The sequence below is a fragment of the Erinaceus europaeus genome, chromosome 11, assembly GCF_950295315.1.
Source record: "Erinaceus europaeus chromosome 11, mEriEur2.1, whole genome shotgun sequence".
NCBI classification, from domain to species: Eukaryota; Metazoa; Chordata; class Mammalia; order Eulipotyphla; family Erinaceidae; genus Erinaceus; species Erinaceus europaeus.
This window is the reverse complement of record NC_080172.1, coordinates 351,171-377,217: the sequence shown is the minus strand read 5'-3', so window position 1 is coordinate 377,217 and position 26,047 is coordinate 351,171. Positions and strand designations below refer to the sequence as shown.

The 26,047-nt window shown below is 43.8% G+C and overlaps 1 protein-coding gene across 2 annotated transcripts in view; it reads right to left on the bottom strand.

Moving 5' to 3' along the window:
• Positions 1-26,047, bottom strand: part of TNPO1 (transportin 1) — a 76,010-nt gene that overhangs the window by 38,297 nt on the left and 11,666 nt on the right. For both annotated transcript variants that reach the window (XR_009552428.1, XM_060201028.1), the window contains exons 2-7: positions 16,373-16,486; positions 15,495-15,570; positions 10,177-10,326; positions 7,678-7,784; positions 6,086-6,219; positions 4,285-4,366 (exon numbers count right to left, since the gene is read on the bottom strand). Coding sequence is in view for 1 of the 2 variants with exons in the window: in XM_060201028.1 (XP_060057011.1) it covers positions 4,285-4,366; positions 6,086-6,219; positions 7,678-7,784; positions 10,177-10,326; positions 15,495-15,570; positions 16,373-16,486 (663 nt within the window). In the remaining variant the exon portion in view is untranslated. The remainder of the gene's footprint in view (positions 1-4,284; positions 4,367-6,085; positions 6,220-7,677; positions 7,785-10,176; positions 10,327-15,494; positions 15,571-16,372; positions 16,487-26,047) is intronic.

The window sequence follows — 26,047 nt, the reverse complement described above, 5'->3', positions numbered from 1 at the left end:
AAATAACTTGCCAACCAGTTGAGGATCTGAATTTGGTTTTCATGCACAAGGAAGCCCACATTGGCTTCAGGACATCAACTAGCAGAACAAGATGACTCTTGAGGTTGCAAGTGGGGATGTGAGAAGACATGGTTATTCTGCTTCTCTTTTGAGGCTTTACATTACTGGCGCTGACAAACCTATCAGAGCACTCAAGGTTAAAGCAAACATAACCAACCAGTAAGAGCTGGGGAGACAGCACAGCAGACATCACAGCCAATCTTTATGTCTGAGATTTGGAGGCTCCAGGTCCAACCTGGCACCACAAGTCAGAGATCAGTGATTTAAAGAAGAAATCTTGAATGAAAGATATCACTTCTGGGGATATGGTCATGGAGTAACAGTGACTGACAATCAACCTGAATATTGCAACCCTGCACCTGCACTTAAAGGGAGCAGCACCAAACATGGGTGTGCTTCATGGGATGGGGACACGGGTGAGCTCTACAAAGCCAGGGCAGAACTCACAGTGCAGGCACAGTGCTGTGTCCCCACTCAAACAGTGGGAGTGGGCTGCTAGAGACCAGAATGAAGCCTAAAATAAGACAATACAAACTTATTGCCTGGGAGTTGGGCGGTAGCGCAGCAGGTTAAGCGCACGTGGTGTGAAGCTCAAGGACCAGCATTAAGGATCCCAGTTCGAGTCCCTAGCTCCCCACCTGCAGGAGAGTCGCTTCACAGGCGGTGAAGCAGGTCTGTAAGTATTCCCCCCCCCAATTTCTCTCTGTCCTATCCAATGACAGCAACAACAACAACAATAATAACCAGAACAATGATAAAACAACAAGGATAACAAAAGGGGAAAAAAATGATCTCTAGGAGCTGTGGATTCATGGTGCAGGCACTGAGCCCCGGCAATAACCTTGGAGGAAAAAAAAAAAACCTCATTGTCTAAAACTACCCAAGTGAAGATGAAAGCTGCCCCCAGCCCTTATAACACACACACACACACACACACACACACACACACACACACACACACACACTCTCTCTCTCTCTCAGACAGTGGTACCTGCTGGCTGAACAGAATACAACATTTAAGCAAAACACGTACAAAGGGATTTGGAAGAAGTCTACGCTCAGAAAACATCATGAAGGCAATTCAAGACTCCAGCCATGATATATACAAGTTCACAATCTCAGAGAATAGTTGACTAGAGAGCTACAAAATCCACAAAAAAAACTTCAAATAGAGATACATGAAGTAAGGCTGGAGGGAGTCAGGGCTTCTATCGGAGGTCTTGTACATAGAAAGATCCAGTTAAAGGACACAGGAGCAGGGATAAAAGATAAAACCGCCAACTCTGTGTGCAAGGCTCTTAGAGAGGGAAGCATGAAAAGGAAGCAATTCTGGGTGAAATAAAAGACCTGTGCAGAGGAAAAAGCCCCAGGGCTTATCACTCAAAATGGCCCACACCACAACACAGCATTGTAAAGCTGTCCAAAAAAAAAAAGATGACAAAAAGGAGCTAATGCAAGCCATGGGAAAACCAAGTTCGACATACAAAGACAGAAACCTATGTTCGGATTTTCACAAGCACGAGAAGTGAGAAGAGAATGCAATGACATGTGAACTGTACTCAAGGATAAAGATTATCAGCTGCGTGAATACTAGACCCTGCCAAATTATCTTTCAAGTATGGAAAAATTCAAACATACAGAAGCACCAATGTTGCCTTGCAAGAATTACTGAAAGGAGTTCGACACAAAAGAAGCAAACTCCAACTCCTCCTCAGTGGTAGGTAGAATTGGAAACACGGGAGTCGGGCTGTAGCGCAGCGGGTTAAACGCAGGTGGCACAAAGCACAAGGACCGGCATAAGGATCCCGGTTCGAACCCCAGATCCCCACCTGCAGGGGAGTCACTTCACAGGCGGTGAAGCAGGTCTGCAGGTGTCTATCTTTCTCTCCTCCTCTCTGTCTTCCCCTCCTCTCTCCATTTCTCTCTGTCCTAGCCAACAACGACAACAATAATAACTACAACAATAAAACAACAAGGGCAACAAAAGGGAATAAATAAATAATAAAATAAATATTAAAAAAAAAAAGAATTGGAAACAAACTAAACAAAAGCAGCAAAGACACTGGAAAAGCGAGGACAAAGAGTGATATATACTGTTGGTGAACCAAGGCCAAAAAGTAGGTCAGAAACACTAAAATCCCAACCTTTGCCTCAGGTTGGCTGGAAACTGAAGGAAGTGTTGGGTGCAACGAGTTAGGAGAGGCAGGAAAGCTCATTTACCCCCCCCCCACACCAAAGCAAGGGATGCTGGGAAGGAATGGAAAAGGGGGGCCTGAAGAGGACTGTGGGGATGGGAGGACTGTGGGGATTGCAGACAGCCATCATGTAGAGCTGGGAAATGGGGCGTATGTGTAAACAACTGTGCTGCAAAGCATTAGCCTACTAACTAAAATGGGGTGGGGGAGAGAGGATCAATCTTTTTAAAAAATGCTGATTACAAAGCCCTGTCACTCTATCTGATGCTTTCAAGATTCTAATTCCTCTTTTAATCAGACAGATAGTTCATACCGTCAGAGAAGATCAGGTTTCCCAGCAAATGCTGTACAATGTTTACCGTCGGGCCAGGTGGTGGCACACCTGGTTGAATGCACGTTACAGTGACCCAGGTTCAATCCCGATTCCCACCTGCAGGGGGAAAGCTTCACAAGTGGTGAAGTAGGGCTGTAGGTGTCTGTCTCTCTGCCTCCCTATCACCCCCCTCCCTCCTGATTTCTACCTGTCTCTAACCAATAAATAAAGATAATTTAAAAAAATTAAAAAGATAAACAAAAAACAAAAAAATGCTCACCTTCTTAGAATTTCCCAGCAACAGGGTCTCTGATGAATTCCTTTCCAAAGGAAAAGGAATGTACTATTTTTTAAAAAATTATACTTGTTTATTAGATAGAGATAGCCAGAAAACGAGAGGGAAGGGGGAGACAGAGAGGGGAGAGATACTCGCAAAGCTTTCTCCCTTTAGGTGGGGGCTATGGGCTCGAACTGGAGTCCTTGTGCATTGTAACATGTGCACTCAACCAGGTGCTCCACCACCTGGTCCCAAGGAATGTGTTATTTAATTAAATTTAACACAAAGAAAATGCTACATAATTTAAGAAAAAAAAATTGCCTTCACGCTTATTGCTGGGGCTTGGTGACTGCACTATGAATCCACTGCTCCTGGAGGCCATTTTTCCCATTTTGTTGCCCTTGTTGTCTTATTATTGTTGTCAGATAGGACAGAGAGAAGTCAAGAAGGGGGAGGCTGAGGGGGGGAGAGAAAGACCACAGACACCTGCAGACCTGTGTCACTGCTCATGAAGCGAACCCACTACAGGTAGGGAGCTGGGGGCTCAAACCGGGATCCTTAAGCCGGTTCTTGCACTTTGCACGCACCATGTGTGCTTAACCCGCCGCACTATTGCCCGAGCCCTGTGCTACATTTTAAACCATCCTTTCACAATTATTCTTACCAAGTTTTTCCTGAAAAGGAACCCTGCTGCTCCGAATTCAGGGCCACGAAAACTGTATTTGTTTTCCTGCTCCACACCACTATTCCGGGGGTGAGGGGTCTCCAGGGATGTCTCTGGGGCTCAGTGTCTGCATGGCTGTAATGTTTGAGAAGGCCTTCTTCCTCCCTTTCCTTTTTTTTCCCCTTCCCTCCTTCCTGACAGAGGCAACCTGAAGCACTGCTCCAGCACTCCCAAAGCTTCCTCCCCCGAAAAGGTAAAAGGGACTTGAAGTCAAGTCCTAGGACAGAACTCATGCGTGTTCTTTACCCGTCAGGTCAGCACCCAGACCTTCTGCTCTAATCCACGGCTCTAGAGCCTTCATACACAACTGGCTATGGTCTGAGCCATCCTCTCCTCCTACACCTAAACCCCAATTTTATAATACAGACAAATGAATAACTTTGTTTAATAGTATTCTTTCATCAAATTCAGTTGACCCAACCATACTGATGTCTCCTTTCCAATACTGTAAATGAGATAGGGAACTGATGTCTACATTGTGCATTACGAATGCTGGACCAGACTGCTGAAGGAGGAAACCTTTAGTCAAAATATTAAGCATACATACTATAGCTTATGTCTATATCCTGATACAAATAGCAAAGTCATCTTTATTTTCTTCAGTTAACAAGTATTACAAAGCCTATTCCATATGCAATTTTAATACACAGAGGTAAAAACACATGCCATCAATATTTTCAAACTTTTCAAAAGCAAGGAAGATTATAAACCTCACCTCAATAAAAGAATCAATGTGCAGCATCAGAGCTTGGGTCCTACTGATGATAAACTGATTGACACATGCAACAGCGTGAGACCTAGAAGTGGAATTTAAAAATCAACACCTCCAACTACAACTTCTTTGGCAAGAATTTAGATATTATGTATAACCGTATATATATTATGTCCCCACAAAATGTGTTCAATTTCTCTGAATCAACACAGAAAGAATACGGATGATACACAGTAAATGAAAATGTAAGTTGTAGAGCAGAAAGCTACCATCTAAAAAGACGCAGTGGCAGTTTATTTTGCATACCTGCAGACTTTAAAAGAATGATTATACATTCCTTTAGAAACAAAAAATGGGGGAGTCGGGCGGTAGCGCAGCGGGTTAAGCGCAGGTGGCGCAAAGCACAAGGACCGGCATAAGGATCCCGGTTCGAACCCCGGATCCCCACCTGCAGGGGAGTCGCTTCACAGGCAGTGAAGCAGGTCTGCAGGTGTCTGTCTTTCTCTCCCCCTCTCTGTCTTCCCCTCCTCTCTCCATTTCTCTCTGTCTTATCCAACAACAACAATAACGACAACAATAAAACAACAAGGGCAATAAAAGGGAATAAATAAATAAAATAAATATTAAAAAAAAAAAAAGAAAAACAAAAAATGGGGGATGTACCCCATTCAGTCTCATAAACATCCTAGTGCCAGCTTCAAGTATGTATGGATACTAATATATCCATCAGAGGTCTGGGGGTAGCTCAGTGCTACTCTGTTCAACCTTTGGCATGGTTTATGAGCAAACAATAATGTGGTTTCTCTCATAAAGGTGTTCAAGTTTCTACACTGAGCACAATACTACATGAAATTATGACAACTAAGTATGTATGAAAACAAAAGAATTTAGGAATATATCTGTAAGTCGTGATAGTCTATAGAGGCTTAGGGAACTCATGGTGGTGTTATAGTCTCACACACAGCCCAACAATTTAATCAAGACATTTTAGTTTGATAGGAAAATTGATAGTACTTAACCAAAAGGTAATTTTATATTTTAATTTACTTATTTATTCAACATAGCAAATATCTATGCATGAAGCTACTTGTTCTTACCAACATTCAAAAATTCAAAATTCCCACTCTAAACACACCTATTTTTGAGTCCTACTCAAAATATTTTTAAAACACAACCATCAAGTATTACATATGAAACAAATCATATAGAGATCAGAAAACATCAATGGAAATTTCATTAGAAAATAGCTGGCAGTTCATGAGTTTTGTTGCTAAAGCAGTAGAGTCCAAAATATTAGGCAAAGCAAAATAACAGTATTTTTGTTTGTTTTTGCCTCTAGGGTTATTGCTGGGGCTCGGCACCTGGAGGTCATTTCCCCCCCTTCTGTTGCCCTTGTCATTTATCACTGTTGTTGTTATTGCTATCGTTGTTGGATAAGACAGAGAAATGGAGAGGAGGGGAAGAAAAGTGGGGAAGGGAAGAAAAGACACCTGCAGACTTGCTCCACCACTGCAGGTGGGGAGCCAGGGGCTTCAAACAGGATCTTTATGCCGGTCCTTGTGTTTCACGCCATGGGCACTTAACCCACTGTGCTACCGCCCAGCGCCCAGAGTGTTGCTTTCTATGCAAACTCATGTTAGGGCTGGAATTATGATTCAGTTGGTCACTACAGCAATGACTTGCAGGCCTCAAGTCCCACTGGTCACAGGTTTAAGCCTTGGTTCCACCTGTGCCAGAGTTGAGCAGCACGCTGGTTCTCTCTGGTGTACAATCATTCAATGAGTCTAGTTAATTGTATAGGTACCTTATTTTTGGACTACTGTGTTTGAAGAACTGTAGAAACTTGGGAATCATGATGTTGAGAGGACGATCTAGAACATCGCTATCTAAGATCTCAGCAGAATCTTCACAAATCTTCTGAAGGGCACCAAAAGCTCCCTGTAAGAGACTCCGAGTCATTCAAAATGAAGTCACTGAAAAGCAGATTGGACACTGAACACTTTGTATGGGCTTATGTCCTTAGCCCACAGGAAGTCTGTAAATGTGATCATATTTAAGGCAGAAACAATAAACCTGACATATCTACAATCTTAGCTTAGGAGTTGGAAAGATGGCTCACGGGTAGGACGCTTGGCTCACCACGTCTGTGGCTCAGATTCAAGCCCTGCATCACAGGGATCCTCAGCAGAAAGAGCTCTGGTGCTGTGGTCACTTTCTTGCCTTTCTTTTTCAGCCCTCAGTCCAAGTGCTACTTTTTTTTTTTTTTTAATATTAGCACTAAATGGTCATTTGTCTTAATAATCTTTTAAAAAATATTAATTTATTCCCTTTTGTTGCTCTTGTTTGTTTTTATTGTTGTTGTCGTTGTTGGATAGGACAAAGAGAAATGAAGAGAGGAGGGGAAGACAGAGAGGGGGAAAGAAAGACAGACACCTGCAGACCTGCTTCACCACCTGTGAAGTGACTCCCCCCTGCAGGTGGGGAGCCAGGGCCGGAATCCTTACGATGGTCCTTGTGCTTTGCGCCATGTGCGTTTAAGCTGCTGCGTTACCACCAGAGTCCCTTTGCCTTAATAATCTTATCATTGTGTTTTCAAGACATGAATGATTGAAAAACATACATAAGACATTTTAAACAATCCTCTCATGGCTGGTGATGATGCACCTGTCAGAGTGCACATGTCACCAGGCACAACGACCCAGGCTCTAGCCCTCTTCCTTCCGCATGCACGGCAGAGGCTTCACCAGTGGCAAAGCACTGTGGCAAGTCTCTTTCTCCCCTCCCTTCTCCATTTCTGTCTCTATGAACAAAAGGAATGAGAGAGTGGCACTGCAGATGATGGAGTTCTCATGCAGGCGTGGGATTCAAATGTACACCTTGTGGCAATAAAAACAAACAAGACAAAAAGCCATCTGACTCCTGCGCTGTCTCTGTCTCTCGAGTTTTGCTCATGAGGATGTTAGAGCAACAACTAAAATGGTTTCAACTTAAAACAGATTTGTCCAAAAACGGAAAGGCCGAGAATGAAAGAGATACTTCAAGTACCCATAGGCCCTCTTCCTCCCCAAATGGAAAGACTGCTGCTGACTTATCAACAGCAACAAAAAGATGATACGTGGTATGTCTGCGGAAAACAAGACTAGACATACTTTAGATACATGATATACGGTTAAGAGATATATATATAAGAAACACAAACTAATATTTCAGAGAAGCTGAAAAAGCACTTCATAATCAAACAATTTAAATGAGCTTAACATTAACTGTTCATTAAAAACACAAGGTAAAAATCAGAAGACATTTCCTAAAAGGAAATATAGGAAAGTGCTTTTGTCACTTAATTGTTAATAGAGAACATTCAAGAAGTGCAAACCAGCACAAAGCTGATCCTGTTACCTCACAAGTATTGTAATCTTCAGAATCCAACAGGCTGCAGAGTTTTGGTAAGAGATCAGGCCAGTTTTGTAATTCTCCCTTGGAGGCAATGGTTGTAATCAAAATACCTTCAAAGAAAACATACACCTGTAAGAACTCTGGCTGTTAAGGCATTACCATTTGAACAAAGACATGTGGATACACACACACACACACACACACACACACACACCTGTTTTTGCTAAGTGGGGCCCCACCAATCCCAGTTATAAAATCCTGGCTTTCTCAGACAGTTTTGAGAGGTGGAGGGGCCAGGTGGTGGCACACCTGGTTAAGTACACACATTACAGTGAGCAAGGTCCTAGGTTCAAGCCTGCAGGTGTCTGTCTGTCTCTCTCCCTACCTCCCCCCACCCCAAGTTCTCTGTGTCTCTCTATCCAATAATAAATAAAGATTGAGAGGGGGAGAGATACTACAGCAGGTCTCAAGCCTGGGTGGAACACAAAGTGAGAGCCCTGTTTGGGTGAGCTACTTTCTGGTCTTCAAATGTGCTACATCAGCCCAAGACTTTCAAACCATGAACAAGTACCCAGCAGTCCTGTATAGCCACAAACAGACTGGCAGCACTTTGAATTCTTTCAACAGTGTCACACAACTTCATTCACACACACACACACACACACACACACACACACACACACACACACACCCACCCACCCCATAAAATGCTGTGCTGACATCTTTCTCTTAGAAAACTTCAAGACCAGTGTTACAGGTCTTTCAGCTCCAGAATTAACAGTACATAACTCTTGCCCTCATAAACAAACTATATATACTCTAAACTTCAAAATACTAATCCTTGACAAAAGAAAAAGGATCTCTCAATTTTTTTCTGAGAATTCAGTGAGATGTACACAAAATATCTGGAATGCACATCAGTAAATAATTACTAATGGAGAGCAAATCACACCTTTCATGTGTCAATTTTCCTTGAACTGAGATAAAAGCAAAGCCCTGCTCAGCTCAGCTCACAGTGGTGCTGGGGACTGACCCTGGGTCTCAGAGCCTCAGTCATGGGCACCTTTTACAGTGCTGTTATGCATTCTGCACAGCAGACAGTGGTAACCATTTGCAAAGTGTAACAAAGGCCAAGGATCTAGTGCAGCGGCAGAGCACTCGATGTGAATGCAAGACCCATTATACTAGACTCCTACTCCTATGAAAACTTTCTCACAGGTGTATGAAACATAAAATTGATTTGCTGAAATTATAAAAGCTTAATCAGTTTCAAAAGTCAGTATAACACTAGGAGGGTTCATCAAAATAACCTATGGAATGCCTTTCCTTACAGTTTTCCCTATTTAAAACCAGTTGTTCACTAGGGAAAGAAAGAACCAGGTTGGGGGTATGGATTGACCTGCCAACGTCCGTGCCTCGTGGAGAAGCAATGACAGAAGCCAGAACTCCCACCTTCTGCACCCCATCAAGAACTTTGGCCCATCCTCCCAGAGGGTTAAGTGTTAGGGGAAGATGACCAGTGGGCTCTGAACTCCATTCCATCAGGACCCAAAGAGAGGTGCAAAAAAGGGGGGGGGAGGGGATGGGCGGGAAAGGACACTCAGAACTATTAGCTATAACTAAAGGAAGAGAAAGCAGGACCACAGGAAGAAAATGGGCAAATATACAGCTCTGGAAAAAAGTACTAGGAATGGTGGGGTCATACAGACAGAGCCCCAGCGATGACTGTAGTAGAAAAAGCTCTCTAAGTATCTAAACAGTTATTCACTCTGAAGTAAGAGAAGTTTTTGTGTCTTCTGTGACAAAATGATGCAACCGCAAGTGATTATGCCTAAGAACTAAGAGGTGGAAGAATTCCCAGACGGCCTCGCTCATGTATAAAATCTAGAAAACGGATACACACGATGAAGTTGGGAGAGAAAAGCACAACTAGCTAGCTGTTTCTGAAACCTGTGAGGCTACAGTGGTTTACCTTGGGAAGGTGGGGACGCTGAACTCTGGTGGGCGTGGTGTGTAACTACACACTGATTTTACGGCCTTGCAACCTACTGTTAATCACAAATTAAATGGGGGGGGGGGGGCGGCACTCAAAAAGGCTGAGTTTCCGGTGGCCAGGAAGGTTACCCAGCAAGTGCCCACTTCACAGCTTGTGTTCCACCGCTAGCACCCATGGAAGCAGCAAGGACAACTCCAAAGACAGCACAGTGGCACCCTGCTCTGTCTGCATCTGTCAGTCTGGACAGCCGGCTCAGAAAGGCCGGGCCAGGCGGGAGATGCTGGCTTCCACTTCGTGAACCTCACTCACAAAAGCAGAGGCGATCCATGAAGATGGCTCGAGACTCTTACATTTCAGCCAGCTCTGACTGAACAAAGACCCTGATATCTGGGCTCACGACCAGCCGTTAACATCATCTCAACATTTTTCCTCAACACAATCCATTAAGAACAAGGGAATTCCTGTGGAAGTGGCATGCTGTAACTAATTGCTACAATGTAACTTACCAACAGTGGCTCTAATCAGTGGAGAGGCATCCCCAATATTATTTAAACATTCACTCTTAATAAAGTCTGTTACTCCATTCGGGAAGTTCTGAAAATGTGCTTTCACATTATTCTTCAAAATAAGACCACTCAATGATCTTGTGGGTTCATCTGTAATGAAACAACAGTAGTACCAAAGTTTAAAGTAGTTTTTTATTTCAATATGTACTAGCAACAGTACTTTAAAAATACTGTCATTAAGCAATGATTGCAACATCACAATAATTTTGCTACAACTGAAAAAATATCATGATTATCAAAAGATTAGCTTCATGATTGTATTTTATTTTTTTGAAAAAGGATTATTAACAAGCAACAGTCCGGGAGGAGGGGGAGGCAGAGGAAAAGAATCAGATCATCACTCTGGTACATGGGATGCTGGGGACTGAACTTGGGAACTGATCTTCAGACTCACTGTGCTGGCTCCCAGGCCCACTCCATGACCTCACAGTCCAGGGTTTCTCAGGCTTAGCACAGCTGGCGTCTGGAGCCAGGTGAGTATTTATTATAGGGTGCAACCCTATGCAATGGCAGATAGCTAGCAGTAGAGCACCAAGTCAGAGATGCCAGTGTCACTGCTCCAAATTGTGACAAACAAAAATGCTGTTAGACGTCAAGCATCTCCTGAAGGGGAAAACTACACCTGGTTGAGAACCACTGATTTAGTTTGTGTATCTGTTTTCACTGTATTCAAGCTTTATTTGAATCTAACATAAACACGAGATTACAGATCTGAAAATATCCATCATTAAAACCACCCTATTAAAAGCCAGATAATAAATACACAGGATCATCTTCACCTACAAACAATCACAGCTCATTGATATCATGCTTTCCGCTCGCCTATGAGCTAAACATACACATAGGCAAACGGTTAAAAAAAAAAAAAACTGACAGTATTTCCAAGAGAATTTCATTGGCCAGGAGATGTCTCAGTGGATAGGGCATTGGGCAAGCAGGCATGAGGTCCTGAGTTCAATACCTGGCATCGCATGTGCCAGAGTGATGCTTTGGCTCCTTTGCTCCCTGTCATAAATAAATGAAAAGTGGAGTGATGTGGGTTGAAAGTCTAAGGTTATATTTATTGTGTTATTTCACATGCTACAAAAGGAAGTAGTTTAAAAAATACAGTTTAGACCTTACCAATTGGTGTCACTACTACCAACACTAATAAAAGTTAACATCTTCAGAATGCTTCTTGGATAAACATTACTAAGGACTTTCCAAGTGGTTCGCCTTTAATCCCCACAAACAGGAGATGTTATCCCTACTGCACAAGTGAAGACACTTAAGCTTCTACCAGCGCTTAAGGGGTGAAGTGCAAGCAGCACTAGCAGGAAGCTGGCTCTAAGGCGCACACCTGAGGTTCTCTTCAGCATCATCTCATATCCTCAAAGGGTTCAAAGAAATGAAGAGCTGGTGTGCAGAGCGGAACATTCTATTACAGCTCTACGACCCAATAATACTTCATTTATAAACTAAAATACCAAGCCTCCAAATTCTGACTGACAATGACACCTTCAAGGATGGAGTCCATGGAGAAGCAAAACCATAGCAAAATGTCTGCACATAAACCCCACTCAGGCCATCCTAACAACAGTCTAATAGCTTTTATCACTATCTAAAAACTCCTCACAATCTATTTCGAGTGTCAAAATACATTATGTATAGTTTTATTTTGAATGGCATGCGCACTTATTAAAAAACATGTTGTTCCCCACTCTGCAGAGGGAGGCTAGGTCATCCTACTCTGCCGCTCGGGGAAGACAGGTCCTGACATGAGAGCAGTCTGGTCTGTTCCAGCTGTGACCAGGGACTGTGAGCTCAGACCTACAGGGACTCAGGTCACACAGGCTCCTATGCTGAATGTGAATAGACACGGGCCCTGGGTGAGACCAGTGGGGTTTACAGTTAATGGTATTTATATACTTTCCATATTTGAGAGCTACTCTCTGCCCTGACCCAGCTTTCTAGTCCTATCCTCAACTCTGACACCATCTTCCCAGACAGTACTCCTAGCCCACCTGCATGTTAGCTGTTGGGCTCAGGTAAAAATTACTTAAAGTTATAGGCTCCTGGGAACACAACAAAAATAAACTTCCTAGCTTCTTCCTACATGAAGACCCCCTAGGCTTCATCTGGTCTATTCCTACCTTTGGGTTCCTGCTAATTAAACAATTTGTCCTGCTTTATATCTTATTGTCTTTCAGCCACCAAGTTGCAGGTGCTACCATAACACCATCCTGACCTCCCTGGGCAGACGCCCTCACCCATGTGTCCTGGAGCCTCCCCTCCCCAGAGCCCTGCCCCACTAGGGGACAGACAGACACAGGCTGGGGGTATGAATCCACTTGCCAACACCCATGTCCAGTGGAGAAGCAATGACAGAAGCCAGAACTCCCCCCTTCTGCTCCCCATAGAGAATTTGGGTCCCTGCTCCCAGAGGGATAAAGAACAGGGAAGCTTCCAATGGAGGGGATGGGACACAGGACACTGGTGGTGGGAACTGTACCCCTTTTATACCACAACTTTGTTGATCATTATAAAAATCACTAATAAAAAGTTATGTAAAAAAGGGAAATATTCTTATCAAATCCATCAATTTTTTTATATGTATTCATTTATTTTCCTTTTTTGTTGCCCTTTTTATTGTTGTTATTGATGTTGTTGTTGGATAGGACAAAGAAATGGAGAGAGGAGGGGAAGACAAGAGAGGGGGAGAGAAAGACACCTGCAGACCTGCTTCACCACCTGTGAAGCAACTCCCCTGCAGGTGGGGAGCTGGGGGCTCGAACCAGGATCCTTTGCTCCACCTGCGCTTAACCCACTGCGCTACCGCCCGACTCCATCAGTTTTTTTTAAAGCTTCATTCTAGATGGAAACAGGCATGGCTGCTTGTGGTGCTGAGAAAGAAGTGGCCACACTGATCCAGGGGAAACTCCCCCACAACCCACAGCAGTGTGGCCAAGAGGCCTGCAACATGTTCAGGAAAGGTCCTCACTTGGGCCATTTTCCCTTTGCCTCAGCTGGCTTCAATTTGCTCACCAGTACAATGAGGGACTCATATGAGCTGATCTGGGGTCATTTCCAGGGTTCAGTGAACAAGGAACAGCAAACATTCACCACACTCAGTGTAAGACGTTTTTACTTTTCCTCTAAATGGACACAATGGCTTTTAGCACGAGGATATAATAAAAATCATAGATTGGCGAAGAAATTTTAGAATTTGTGCTCTGGGAGGTGGCACAGTAGATAAGGCACTGGATTCTCAAGCATGAGGTCCTGAGTTCGATCCCTGGCAGCACATGTAACAGAGTGACGTCTGGTTCTTTCTCTCCTCCTACCTTTCTCATGAATAAATAAGTAAATAAATTCTTTAAAAAAAGAAATTTTAAAATTTCAAGTGAAACAATTACTAACTACATAAAGTATATTAACATTTTAGTTCTTTGCAATCTAACAGCACTGGTTTGACTATAGGTGGAAAAATAAAATTCCTACACTAGAAACTACGTATTTGCCAAGCCAGGATTATTAAATATTGAAAGAACTGCTTGTTTCTTACAATTTAAATTTTGAAAGCACTAAGTTTTCTGTTACTTTAATCAAATTAAATCCCCTAAAATTAACTGAGAAATTATTCAGAAATAATTTTTTAAATAAATCACTATACTGCTTAAGGATTATAAAAATCTGAGTAAACACCAGATTAGAGAGATTTTACTACACATTAGTTCACTAGAATTTGAAGCTAAAACCTTACAGATGGTCTGGCAGTCTAACACAGGCGTGTTATAGCTGAAAAAGCAAGAAAGCTGAAATGAGCGCCAGAGTCTAAGGCATTTAGCAAGTTTAAGTGTCAACAGGACGTGTTTTCCCTTTGAGGCCACTTTGTTGATTACTGAATTCAAGTGCATCTTCTGTCTGTCTGACAATGTCTCAGAAAGGGAACACTCAAAATGACTCCATGAAATACATCTCACATGCAACTTCAGTCCCTTGGTTACTGTGCCCACTTGTACTGCCTGTCTCTACACGTTGCCAGGCAAGGAAGAAACCTTTAAATACCTGTGAAATCAAGTCAAGCGGGACACTTGTACTTTAAAATCTGGCCGGGGGCCAGGTGGTGGCACACTTGCTTGACAGTAGATACTACACTGCACAAGGACCCAGGTTCTAGTCTCTGGTCTGTACCTGCAGGGGCAAAACTTCACAAGTGGTGAAGGTGTAGGTGTCTCTCTCCTCTCTCCTGTATCTTCCCATCCCCTCAATTTCTCTCTGTCCTATCAAAATGAGCAAAAAGAAAAAAACTATATTTTAAAAAGTGAAATAATTAAGAAAAAATATTACCAAAAAAAAAAAAAATTGGAGCAATCACTGAAATTTAAAGTGTGTTGTAGGCAGCCTGGAGATGGCACAGAAGGAAACACACTGGGCTCCAAAGCACGAGGCCGAGCTGGATGTCCAGCACTGCGAGTACCAGAGTGATGCCCTGGTTCTCTCTCTGCCTCTCATCAACAAGAAAACACGCCTACTAATCAAGAAAAAAATGCTATGGAAAAATAGTTCATCAAAGAGGCTCAGGGTGACGATGGGATTGATTTTAAGTGGCATTCTGGTTTATACAAACTGTCAGTTCTGATTTTCAATAACTGACACTCAGGGATTCAGCTGTTACCTATTATTAATACCCCCATACTTACTGTACAAGTGATATCAAAATACAATGATTGATAAACACAAAACACCTAAATAGACACGGCAGTACCTTTTTCGGAGTGAAACCTCCTATAAAACACCAAGTGAATGCTTATTTAGTATTTACATACTTGAGTGACAGTAACTCTAAAGTCTTCTTTACCTGTATCTGTAAAGCAACTGTTATTACAAATGAATTCCTTTGACACGAGAAACCCAGTCTCCTTATAACTCTTTCCTTACAAAACACCTTTAGTCAACATTTTCAATAAAACACATCTGGAATCTGTTACTTTCAATTTTTAAGACTTTAAAAAAAAAAAATCTTTATTGGATAAGACACAGCCAGAAATTGAGAGGGAAGGGGGTGGCAGACAGGGAGAAAGACAGAGAGACACCTGCAGCCCTGCTTCACCACTTGTGAAGCCTTCCCCCTGCAGGTGAGGACTGGGACTCGGGGGACTTGAACCTGGGTCCTTGAGCACGGTAACATGTACACTCAACTAGGTGCGCCACCACCTGGCCCCTTTTTAAAAAATTCTTAACATAGGGGGCGGGAGAAGAGTTATCAACATACTTACCTTCAGATTTCAATTTTGTAAGAACAAAAATCAGGTAGTTGTTAAAATCTGGATATTGATTGAGCTGTTCCAGTTTCTAGAACAAACAGTAGTTAAGGAAGCTTGCCAGAGTAATCTAAAAACAAAAAGAAAATTTAACCTAAAATTCAGAATACCTTTCTGTGATATTTGAACCTTGTAAGTCGCTATAAAGAAATATTACACTTGGCATTTACACTGATGATATTGGCTGCAACTCGAGCCAGGTTCCACCTAAACCACGTGTAGAGAAAACAAAGCAGAAAAGGCCGCCTCCCCTTGCCCAGCCCCGGCTACGCGGCTCCCGGCCGCGCTCCCTGGTCCCCGGCTCCTGCAGGCCGGCGTCACGCACAGGGAGGCGCACGCGGCGGCACCAGCTCAGCGCTTCCCGGCCGGCCGGGCGAGCGGCTCCCCCGCGGTCGTGCGGACGGTCAGTGCCCGCGTGTTTTCCGACAACCCGGCCCGACCCTTTCTACTCACTACTCTCAGCGGCCCCGCAGCTAGGGGACGCGGCGGAACAGTCTCCTAGGCACTTGGAGAATAAGAAAATGCGTCTTTACAAGTAATGCTTCCCCCTCCGAAGGCAGAGTGCGCGGGGCAGTCCCGCAGCTGAGTAGCGCGGGGCATCGGCCCCGCCGCGGGCCCGGTTAGCGTGAAGAGCGACCCCCAGACTAAGCCCCGCCGCCCTAGCGGGCCCGCCCGCACCTGCTCCCGTCGGCAGCCCCGCCCGCCCGAAGCCGCCGGAAGCCGCCGGGCCGCGTGCGCCGGGAGCGGGAGCGGGAGCGGGGGGAGGGGAGAGCTGGGTCGCGCTGGGCCGCCCCCGGGCCCCCGCCCGCCCGCCCGGCCGGCACAAAGGATACTTGCTGCACGGTCCTCTGGATGGTGGTGTCGGGGGACTGCGACTCCTTGAGCAGCTGCAGGATCTGCTGCAGCCCCTGCTCGTCGGGTTTCCACTCGTACTCCATCTTGCTGTGCTGCGGGCCGGAGAGCCGCTCAGCGCCGCGGACCTCGCTCGCCGCACCCGCACCCGCGCCCGCGCCCCGAGCCGCCGGGCCCACCACGCCGAGGACCTCGCGAGACCCGGCCGCCAGCGAGAGCGGGAGCCGGACTGAGTCACGCCGCCTCCGCGCTGAGGCCCGGCCCGGCTGCGCCGGGTCCTAGTGCCCCGCCGGCTCCTCCTCCCGCCCCTGCTCGACCCGGCTGCGCTGGGTCCCAGTGCCCCGCCTCCTACTCCGCCCCTGCCCGACTCAGCGGCGCTGGATCCTAGTGCCCCGCCTCCCCCCCGCCCCCCTCCCCCCTTCCCGGCGGGGCGGTGCTGGGTCCTAGTGACCTCCCCTCCCCCTGAGCTGCAGTATAACTGAGCTTGGTACGTGATGACAGATGCCTGGACATTACCCTGACAGCTCAACCTGCCTATGTAGGAACAGTTCAAAATGTTAGAAATGCATCCTAATCACAACCCATCCCCGGAAAAAAGCCAAACACGAGGCGGGGACAGCTAGCTCAGTGGTTATGCCCGAAGCCCCAGCTTCAATCCTCAGCACCTTCAGCCAGAGCTGAGCAGGGCTGGGGGGCGAAGAGCACACAAACCACTAAGACACTGCAGAAGCTGGAAAAACAAGCCTCACACAGTTCGACCTTTGAACTGTCTTTAAGGAAAATAAATTCCATGTGGTAGCAATGACAATAACTACGTGTCACAACTAAGCACTCTACAGTAAAAAAGCAAGAAAAATGTCATTTACAAGTGGTAGTGTTTGGTTCTATTAAAGTGACTTCATGGAGATTTACTCGTGTTTCTCGCCCCAAGGTAGGTTTGTTTTGTCACAAGTGACAACTATGGTACAAAAAAGATCGAAGCCAATTGCCAGTTAATTAAGTGAAGATGGAAGGATACAGGTTCCTCAAACTATTACCTGTCTGCAACAATTAAAACACAGGTATGTATAGTATCATTGGCACAGTTTTCCTAAAACTGAATGCATAAATGAATTATTAATTATAAAACCCAAATGAGTAATGTTACAGAGAAGAAATGGCATCTACTGGTAGTTTGAATTGTAGTTCCAAGGAAGACTCCGTCAGCATTTGGAAATTGAGTGCCGTTAGCATAGCTCTTAAGCCTGAGGAGGGCTTGAGGAGGGCTTGTCAGACAGAGGACTGACTCTCAGGTTTCAGTGGTGTGGGTGTTACTGCTGGGGCAGGAAACTACAATAAGAGATTCGTATTCCTGAAGGTGATTGAACTTCTTCTGTGGAAAGAAGTTAGACTTCATCTTTCAGGCTGTGAAAAACCACTGATGTGACTGCTTAGCTGGACCTGGAGGGTGACTTGGAAAAACCATTGATGTAACAAAATTATATTTCAGATGGCATTGTGTGCCAAGTAGGGACCAGTGCTATCGATTATGAAGTTGAAAAACCGAGGCATGTAGAGATTGACTTGCTGGGTTTTCACAGCTACTAAGTCAAAAAACTGGGGAGTTGGGCGGTAGCGCAATGGGTTGAGTGCAGGTGGCGCAAAGCACAAGGGCCAGAGTAAAGATCCGGGTTCAAGCCCCCTGCTACCCACCTGCAGGGGAGTCACTTCACAAGCAGTGAAGCAGGTCTGCAGGTGTCTATCTTTCTCTCCTGCTCTGTCTTCCCCTCCTCTCTCCATTTCTGTCCTATCCAACAACAACGACATCATCAACAACAATAATAGTAACTACAACAACAATGCAAAACAACAAGGGCAGCAAAAGGGAAAATACATATTTTAAAAAACTGGAATATAAAACCTGGTTGCTTGAGGGCATCTGCCTTTTAAACTATTTTGCAGCCCCTCCAGCAGGAAAGAAATGTATTTTTAAATTTTTGTCAACCAGTGTGGCTACTTTTAATCAAATAATTTTCAGTTCTAGCAAAATTTGAGATTTTATGTGAATTTAAGTAAACAGAGGGCTCTTCATGACATTTTATAGTCCTTGGAAGGACTCAGATTATTAATAGGTAGCACGTGTGACGCCGTCACTAGGTGGCCTTCCCCAGCCCAGTTTCACGTTCTTTTTCTGCCACCAGGGTTATCACTGTCACTGGGGCCGTACGCCTTAGAGACCATCACACTGCCCCCACTTGTGGAGTTTCACTTTCCTGTGCAGCTGCTTCCATGTGAGGGCCAGGGCCTCAAAGCCAGGCCCTGGTGCGTGGTAGAGCAGGCTCCAGCAGAGAGACCACCTCCCTGCCCCCAGTCTTTGATTTTAGAGCGAGAGCACTGCACCGCCACCTCTGGGGCTCCCCTTGTGCAGTCTTTGTGCTCTCAGGCGCATGTGCCCAAACCTGGACTCTCTCTCACATGTGAGGCATGCATTCTGCTGAGCCCCTTTTCCGGCGCAGTTCTCACATCTTTATTCTTGAAGAGGAGAGGAGAGAGAGGTCTAGACCAAAGCACTGCTGTGAACTCACAGAGGACCGTTCATTTGTCTTTGTCGTTCTAATGTGGTGCCAGGGTTGAAACCTAGGGTCTCAAGCATATATGGTCCTCTGCGCTAAGCCACCTCCCCAAATTACCTGGCAGTAACTGCTGTCTAGACACTTCAAATAGCTGTCTTGTCTTAATGTCATGGGGGGAGGAGGGCTCACCACTGAATATCAGCATGATTTGTGTATTCTAAAAGAAAAATTGGAAATACTGCTTCCTTTTTTAAAAAAACCACACACACACAAATAGTAATTATGTACAGAAAGTCATATTCTTGATATTTAATATATAGTTTACTGTTAGTGATTTACACCAAATATTTTCACTGTGCTTGACTAGCTTAAAGTACTTTAGATTAATCCTGTGGGGAGTCAGGCTGTAGTGTAGCTGGTTAAGTGCAGGTGGCGCAAAGCACAAGGGCCAGCATAAGGATCGAGCCCCACCTACAGTCCGTAAGGCACTTTAATAAACTAAAATGAAGTTCCAGTTTGTTAAGGGAAATAGTCATGGCTCATAAAAATGCATGTATACATCAGTAACAGTGCCAACATGATTGACAGCAATTTCTCTTTCTACCAGGGATATTATTTGGGTTTGACCTGCATGATTCCACCATTCCTAGTGGATTTTTTTTTTAAAGATTGAGTGAGGGTGAGATAGAGACATGTCAAAGCACTGTGGCTGGGGGCTCAAACACAGGTTCTTATGATGGCAAAATTGTGCTGTACTGGGTGAGCTATCACCAGGCTCATAGTAATTTTTTTTTGTACTCTCTAGAATTCTGATAAAAATAAGATACCTCTTATAGATAAGTAAAATGAGGCACAGCCCCTTCCACACCTGTGAGAATGTCATACATAAGACATGAATAACAAGTACTAGGAAAAGGAGCCCTTCTGTACTGTTGTCAAGAATACACATTGGTTTAACCCCTGTGGAAATGTCTGGACAGTCCTCAGAACACAAAAGCTTCTTCCCAAAGAGATCTGTGTACACCTTATTCAGAACCTGTAATAACCCAGATGTCCAAGGACCTATGAGTGACTGAGGAAGAGGCGGTACTGGCAGGGGAGGAAGCACTATGTATTAATAGTTAAGCAGAAGGCTTTCATGTCTGAGGTTCTAAGGTTCCAGGTTCAATCCCCAGGCTACCACAGGACAGAGATAAGCAGTGCTCTGGCTTCTCTTTATCTCTCATTTAAATAAACAAGGAAACATTTTTAAAAGAGAAACCATAATAAAAAAGGAGAGGGAGGTTGATAGCAAATGGTTATGCCATATTTTATCCCCTGCACCAAGATAAACCAGCTCTGGTCACAGCTCTGCTTAAAGACAGAGACAGAGGTGGTCTGGGAGGTGGCGAAGTGGTTAAGGCACTAGACTCTCAAGCATGAGGTCCTGAGTTCAGTCCCCGGCAGCACATGCACCAGAGTGATGTCTGGTTCTTTCTCTCTCCTATCTTACTCATAAATAAATAAAATCTTAAAAAAAAAAAAAAGACAGAGACAGAAATACATATATACAAAATGGGACACTGCTCAGCTATAAGAAATGATGAAATCTCCTTTCCCACAGCTTGGAGAGAACTTAAAAGAATGCTAAGTAAGTAGTCCGGGAGGTGGCACAGTAATAAAGCTTTGGACTCTCAAGCATGAGGTCCCGAGTTTGATCCCCAGCAGCACATGTGCCAGAGTGATGTCTGGCTCTCTCTCCTATCTTTCTCATAAATAAATAAAATCTTTAAAAAAAAAATGCTAGTGGTCCGGGAGGTGGCGCAGTGATAAAGCTTTGGACTCTCAAGCAGGAGGTCCTGAGTTTGATCACTGGCAGCACATGTGCCAGAGTGATGTCTGGTTCTTTCTCTCCTGTCTTTCTCATAAATAAATAAAATCTTTAAAAAAATGCCTAAAAATTAAAAAAAAAATGCTAAGTGAGATAAATCAGAAAGAGAGAAACAAATACCAGATGATCTTACTTATACATGGAACTTAAAGCAACAAAAGAAAGGGAAAACGCAAAGTAAAACTTGTACCAGTTACGGTCTCTTGCAACAGAGCTGAAGACCAGCGCAGGGGCCTAGGGCAGATGGGGGGTGAGAGGGCGCTGGGGACCTAGTGCATGATGGTAGAGACTTAACGTGGTTAGTACAAGTGGTAGGTACCCACCATGAGATTAGAAACTCTATTGATGTGGCAATAAAAGTCTTGTAAATTACAATTTCCCTGACAAAGCAATTAAAAAGGAGGGAGGGAGAATGAGCTAAAGTTCTCAGATAGTAAATGGCAAACAAAGCAATGATTCAAACTCATTCATCTGGATTCAGAGTTCAATTTCCAAGACTCTGGTATATTATTGATCATAAACAAGAATTTCTATAAAGCAGAAGTTAATAATATATAAAACCATTTATATACTAAGAAAGACATGTATTTGGTAACTTGGCAGTGACATAAGTAAAAATCATGTTATAAAAATTATAATAGACCTAAAAATCAGTGTTTTAATTTGAAGATAATAAAATTAATAAATTTCAACAGCACTGAATAACTGAGTTGAAAACATCCTGAATGTAATATTTCTTAGTTTTAAGTGGGTGGCAAGTATTAATACCATTTTTTTTTTTTTTTGGCCGGGGCTCGCTGCCTGCACCACGAACCCACTGCTCCTAGAGGCCATATTTTCCCTTTTGTTACCCTGGCTGTTTACCATTGTTGTGGTTATTATTATCGTTGTTATTGATGTCATTGTTGTTGGATAGGACAGAGAGGAATGGGGAGAGGAGGGGAAGACAGAGAGGGGGAGAGAAAGACAGACACCTGCAGACCTGCTTCACCTGTGAAGCGACTCCCCTGCAGGTGGGGAGCCGGGGGCTCCAACTGGGATTCTCACATTGGTCCTTGCGCTTTGAGCTTAACCCACTGTGCTACCACCCGAACCCCATATTAATACCATTTAACCAGCAGATAAATCAAGACACAGCTTAATTATATTCGTTGAATATAAGATCTATTAACTTTCCCACCAAAAAGTCAGTTGTATTTGTTTCTTACAAAAAAAAATGTTATGATGAATAAGGAACAGACAACACAAGCTCAGGCTTGTTAAGTCATAAGTTAGTAGACTATAAAGTCCTTTAAAAAGTTTATAAAATAACAAGAGGTTGTAGATCAAGAAAGAAGAGAGAAAAGCAAAACCTACTGTTGAGTTCGAGCCACTTCAGGAAGCGCAAGTTAACTTAATCAAATGGCACCCACCCAGTATATGAACTCTGTGCTAGGCACATAATAAGTTCGTGTATTTATTTTCCCTTTTGTTGTCGTTTTTTAATTGCTGTAGTTATTATTATTGTTGTTATTGATGTCGTTGTTGTTGGATAGGACAGAGAGAAATGGGGAGAGGAGGGGAAGACAGAAAGGAAGACAGACAGACACCTGCGGACCTGCTTCACCGCCTATGAAGCGACTCCCCTGCAGGTGGAGAGCTGAGGCTAGAACCAGGGTCCTTACACAGGTTGAGTTTTGCGCCATGTGCACTTAACCTGCTGCGCCACCCTCCCATAACAAGTTTTAAACTATACTTGGCTAAAATGAATCATCTCGTTAACCACTTCGGTTTTTTTTAATTTTTAAAAATTTATTTATTTTCCCTTTTGTTGCCCTTTTTTATTGTTGTTGTAGATGTCGTTGGATAGGACAGAGAGAAACAGAGAGAGAAAGACAGACACTTGCAGACCTGCTTCACCGCCTGTGAAGCCACTCCCCTGCAGGTGGGGAGCTAAGGACTCAAACCCGGATCCATATGCTGGTCTTTGCGCTTCACGCCACGTGCGCTTAACCTGCTGAGCTACCCCCCCACACTCCCCTGAAGGATTATTCTAAATGCTACTATCTAGAATTACAATTTATTGTCATCTAAGAGTCGAAAGATTAACAGAAAAAAGTAAGTTATATACTAAGAAACCTAAATAAAAACATTCTTGTGGTCCGGGAGGTGGCGCAGTGGAAAAAGCATTGGACTCTCAAGCATGAGGTCCTGAGTTCGATCCCCTGCAGCACATGTACCAGGGTGAAGCCTGGTTCTTTCTCTCTCCTCCTATGTTTCTCATTAATAAATAAATAAAATCTTTAAAACAAAAACATTCTTGGAGGTCCCTTTTGAGAAGGCCTCTTAAACTAAAGTTTATAAACATTAAAAAAAAAAAAAAGTCTGGTAGCAAAATGACCAGGTGATACTGAAAACTTGCTCTGAAAATAGTGTAATCTACAATCAGGCACACTCCCCACACGACAGCTCTCTTTAATATTCACAACAGTCCTATAAAGGCTCCATACTCAACTACAAATATGCAAAGTAAGTAAACTAGGTCTTTGATTGTTTCAGCACTGTATACTTATGCATGAGTCTTGTAATTGATGTGCCTACTGCTATACTCAGGGCTACTGTCAGTAAATGCACTAACCTTACTCCAGTGGTTCTCGTTTCTCTCAAACAGACCTGTGATCTGGGAAGTTGTATAGTGAATGCATGAGGTCCTGAGTTCAATTCCTGGCAGCACATGCATGAGAGTGATGTCTGGTTCTCTCTCTCTCCTCCTATCTTTCTCATGAATAAATAGATATATAATCTTAAAAAAAAGACCCTTTTGAAAAGTTTCCCCTAAATATTAACTATTGATAGAATGTAATTCTGGAATTTTGACTGATCATTGACATGTGGCTTCAAGAAAATAATAATAAGTAATAATAAGGATTAAGTAATAATCCTTAAGGTAAGTGTATACCTTGTCCAATGTAATGTTCAAAATGGCATAGAGGGGCCATGCAGTGGCACACTGGTTGAATGCACATATCATCATGTGGAAATAAAATAGATTTAACAGCACACTCTAAGAATTCTGAATGATTGTCATCAAGTGAGATTAACCCCTGGGGTGCAAGGATAGTTCAGCATATACAAAGCAATAAATGTGATAACACATTAGTTAAGTCAAAAGATAAAAATCATAGTAATTTCAATAGATGCAAACTTCAATATCCCCTTAAGATAAAACTCAACAAATGTGCTATAGAAGGAACATATCTCAACACAATAAAGGCCACATTGTATATACCCAGCGGCAGCGTCACACCCACTGGTGAAAAGAAGTCTTCCCTCCAAGATCAGGAACACAGCAAAGGGGCTCCCAGTATCACTCCTACTCAACCTACTACTGAAGAGTTACACTCTGGGCAATTCGGCAAAAAACAATTAACAGGCAGTATACATATAGACAGCACACTGGTCAAGCGACTCCTCTGCAGGTGGGGAGCCGGGGGCTTGGACCCGGATCTTTATGCCGGTCCTTGCGCTTTGCGACACATGCGCTTAACCTGCTGACTACCGCCCGACTCCCCTCAGCTACTCTTTTTTTTTTGCCTGCATGAGGATCCACTGCTCCAGGCAGCCCCCTACCCCTTATTTGATTGGGCAGAGAAATTGAAAGGGGATAGAGAGGGAGAGAGATAGAAAGACAGCCACAGAACTTTGCTTGACTGCTGGTGAGGCATTCCTCCTGAAGATGGAGGTCAGGAGTTTGAACCCATGTCCTTGCGCACATGCGCTTAACCAGGTGTGTCACTGCCCAGCCCCTCTGCTTTTCTTTTTAAATTTTATCATCTTTATTTATTGGAAAGAGCTGGCTAGAAATTAAGAGGAAGGGGGGTGATAAAGAGGGAAAGAGGGGAGTCGGGTGGTAGCGCAGCGGGTTAAGCTCAGGTGGTGCCAAGCCCAAGGACCGGCTTAAGTATCCAGGTTCGAGCCCCCGGCTTCCCACCTGCAGGGGAGTCGCTTGCGGTGAAGCAGGTCTGCAGGTGTCTCTCTTTCTCTCCCTGCCTTCCCCTCCTCTCTCTTATTTCTCTGTCTTATCCAACAACAATGACATCATCACCAACAACAATAATAACTACAACAATAAAAAAACAAGGGTAACAAAAGGGAATAAGTAAATATTTTTTTAAAAGAGGGAGAGAGACAGACACCTGCAGCACTGCTTCACCACTTGTGAAGTTTTCCCTTTGCAGGTAGGGACAGGGAGCTTGAACCTGAGTCCTTTTAAAAATAATATATTTTTATTAAAATATTTTATTTACTTATTTAATTTTGTTGCCCTTTTTATATTTTTATTTATTTTTCCTTTTTATTGCCCCTGTTGTTTTTATCATTGTTGTGATTATTATTATTGTTGTTGGATAGGGCAGAGAGAAAGGAGGGGAAGACAGAGATAGGGAGAGAAAGACAGATGCCTGCAGACCTGCTTCACCACTTTTGAAGCGACCCCCCCTGCAGATGGGGATTCAGGGGCTTGAACGAGGATCCTTACACCGGTCAAGTCTCGAGCCATGTGCACTTAACCAGCTGCACTGTAGCACAACCCCCTTAAAAATAATATCTTAAGATCTGGGTGTTGACTCAGTGTCTACCATTCTACTCCTGTCTTCCTCCCCTCCATCGACACACAAAAATTTGCTGTATATAGTCAGCAGCACCCCCCCCAACACACACACACACACACACACACACACACACACACACACACCCTCTCTTCTTAACTCCCCTCCTGAGACAACATTCCCTATTGTTAAACCCTGTGATTTTGTTTGGTCTCATCTTAATATTGGGTTGTCAAAAAAGTCACGATGTATCTGCATAGGAAAAAAAAAGTCAGGGGCAGGAGTAGATAGCATAATGGTTATGCAAAAAGACTCATGTTTGAGACTCCAAAGTCCCAGGTTTAATGTTAATCTTCTCTGGGACTATAAGCCAGAGAACAGTGCTCTGGCTAAAAAAAAAAAAAGTCATGACTTTTCCAACAATACAGTATTTATCTTTAGAAAGGAAAAAAGAAAAAAGCATTTACTTAATGAGAGAAGTTAAAGCACCTGCTTTAACATAGGATAGCTGTGATGGAGTTTGTGCCCTCACTTGTGGAAGTCCTTTTACAAAGACACTTTCCCTGGCCACCCACCTGCTTTCTGTAGTGCTAAACACAGGCAGCTACTACCCTTGCACCGCAAACCATGGTATAAGTTTAATTTCTG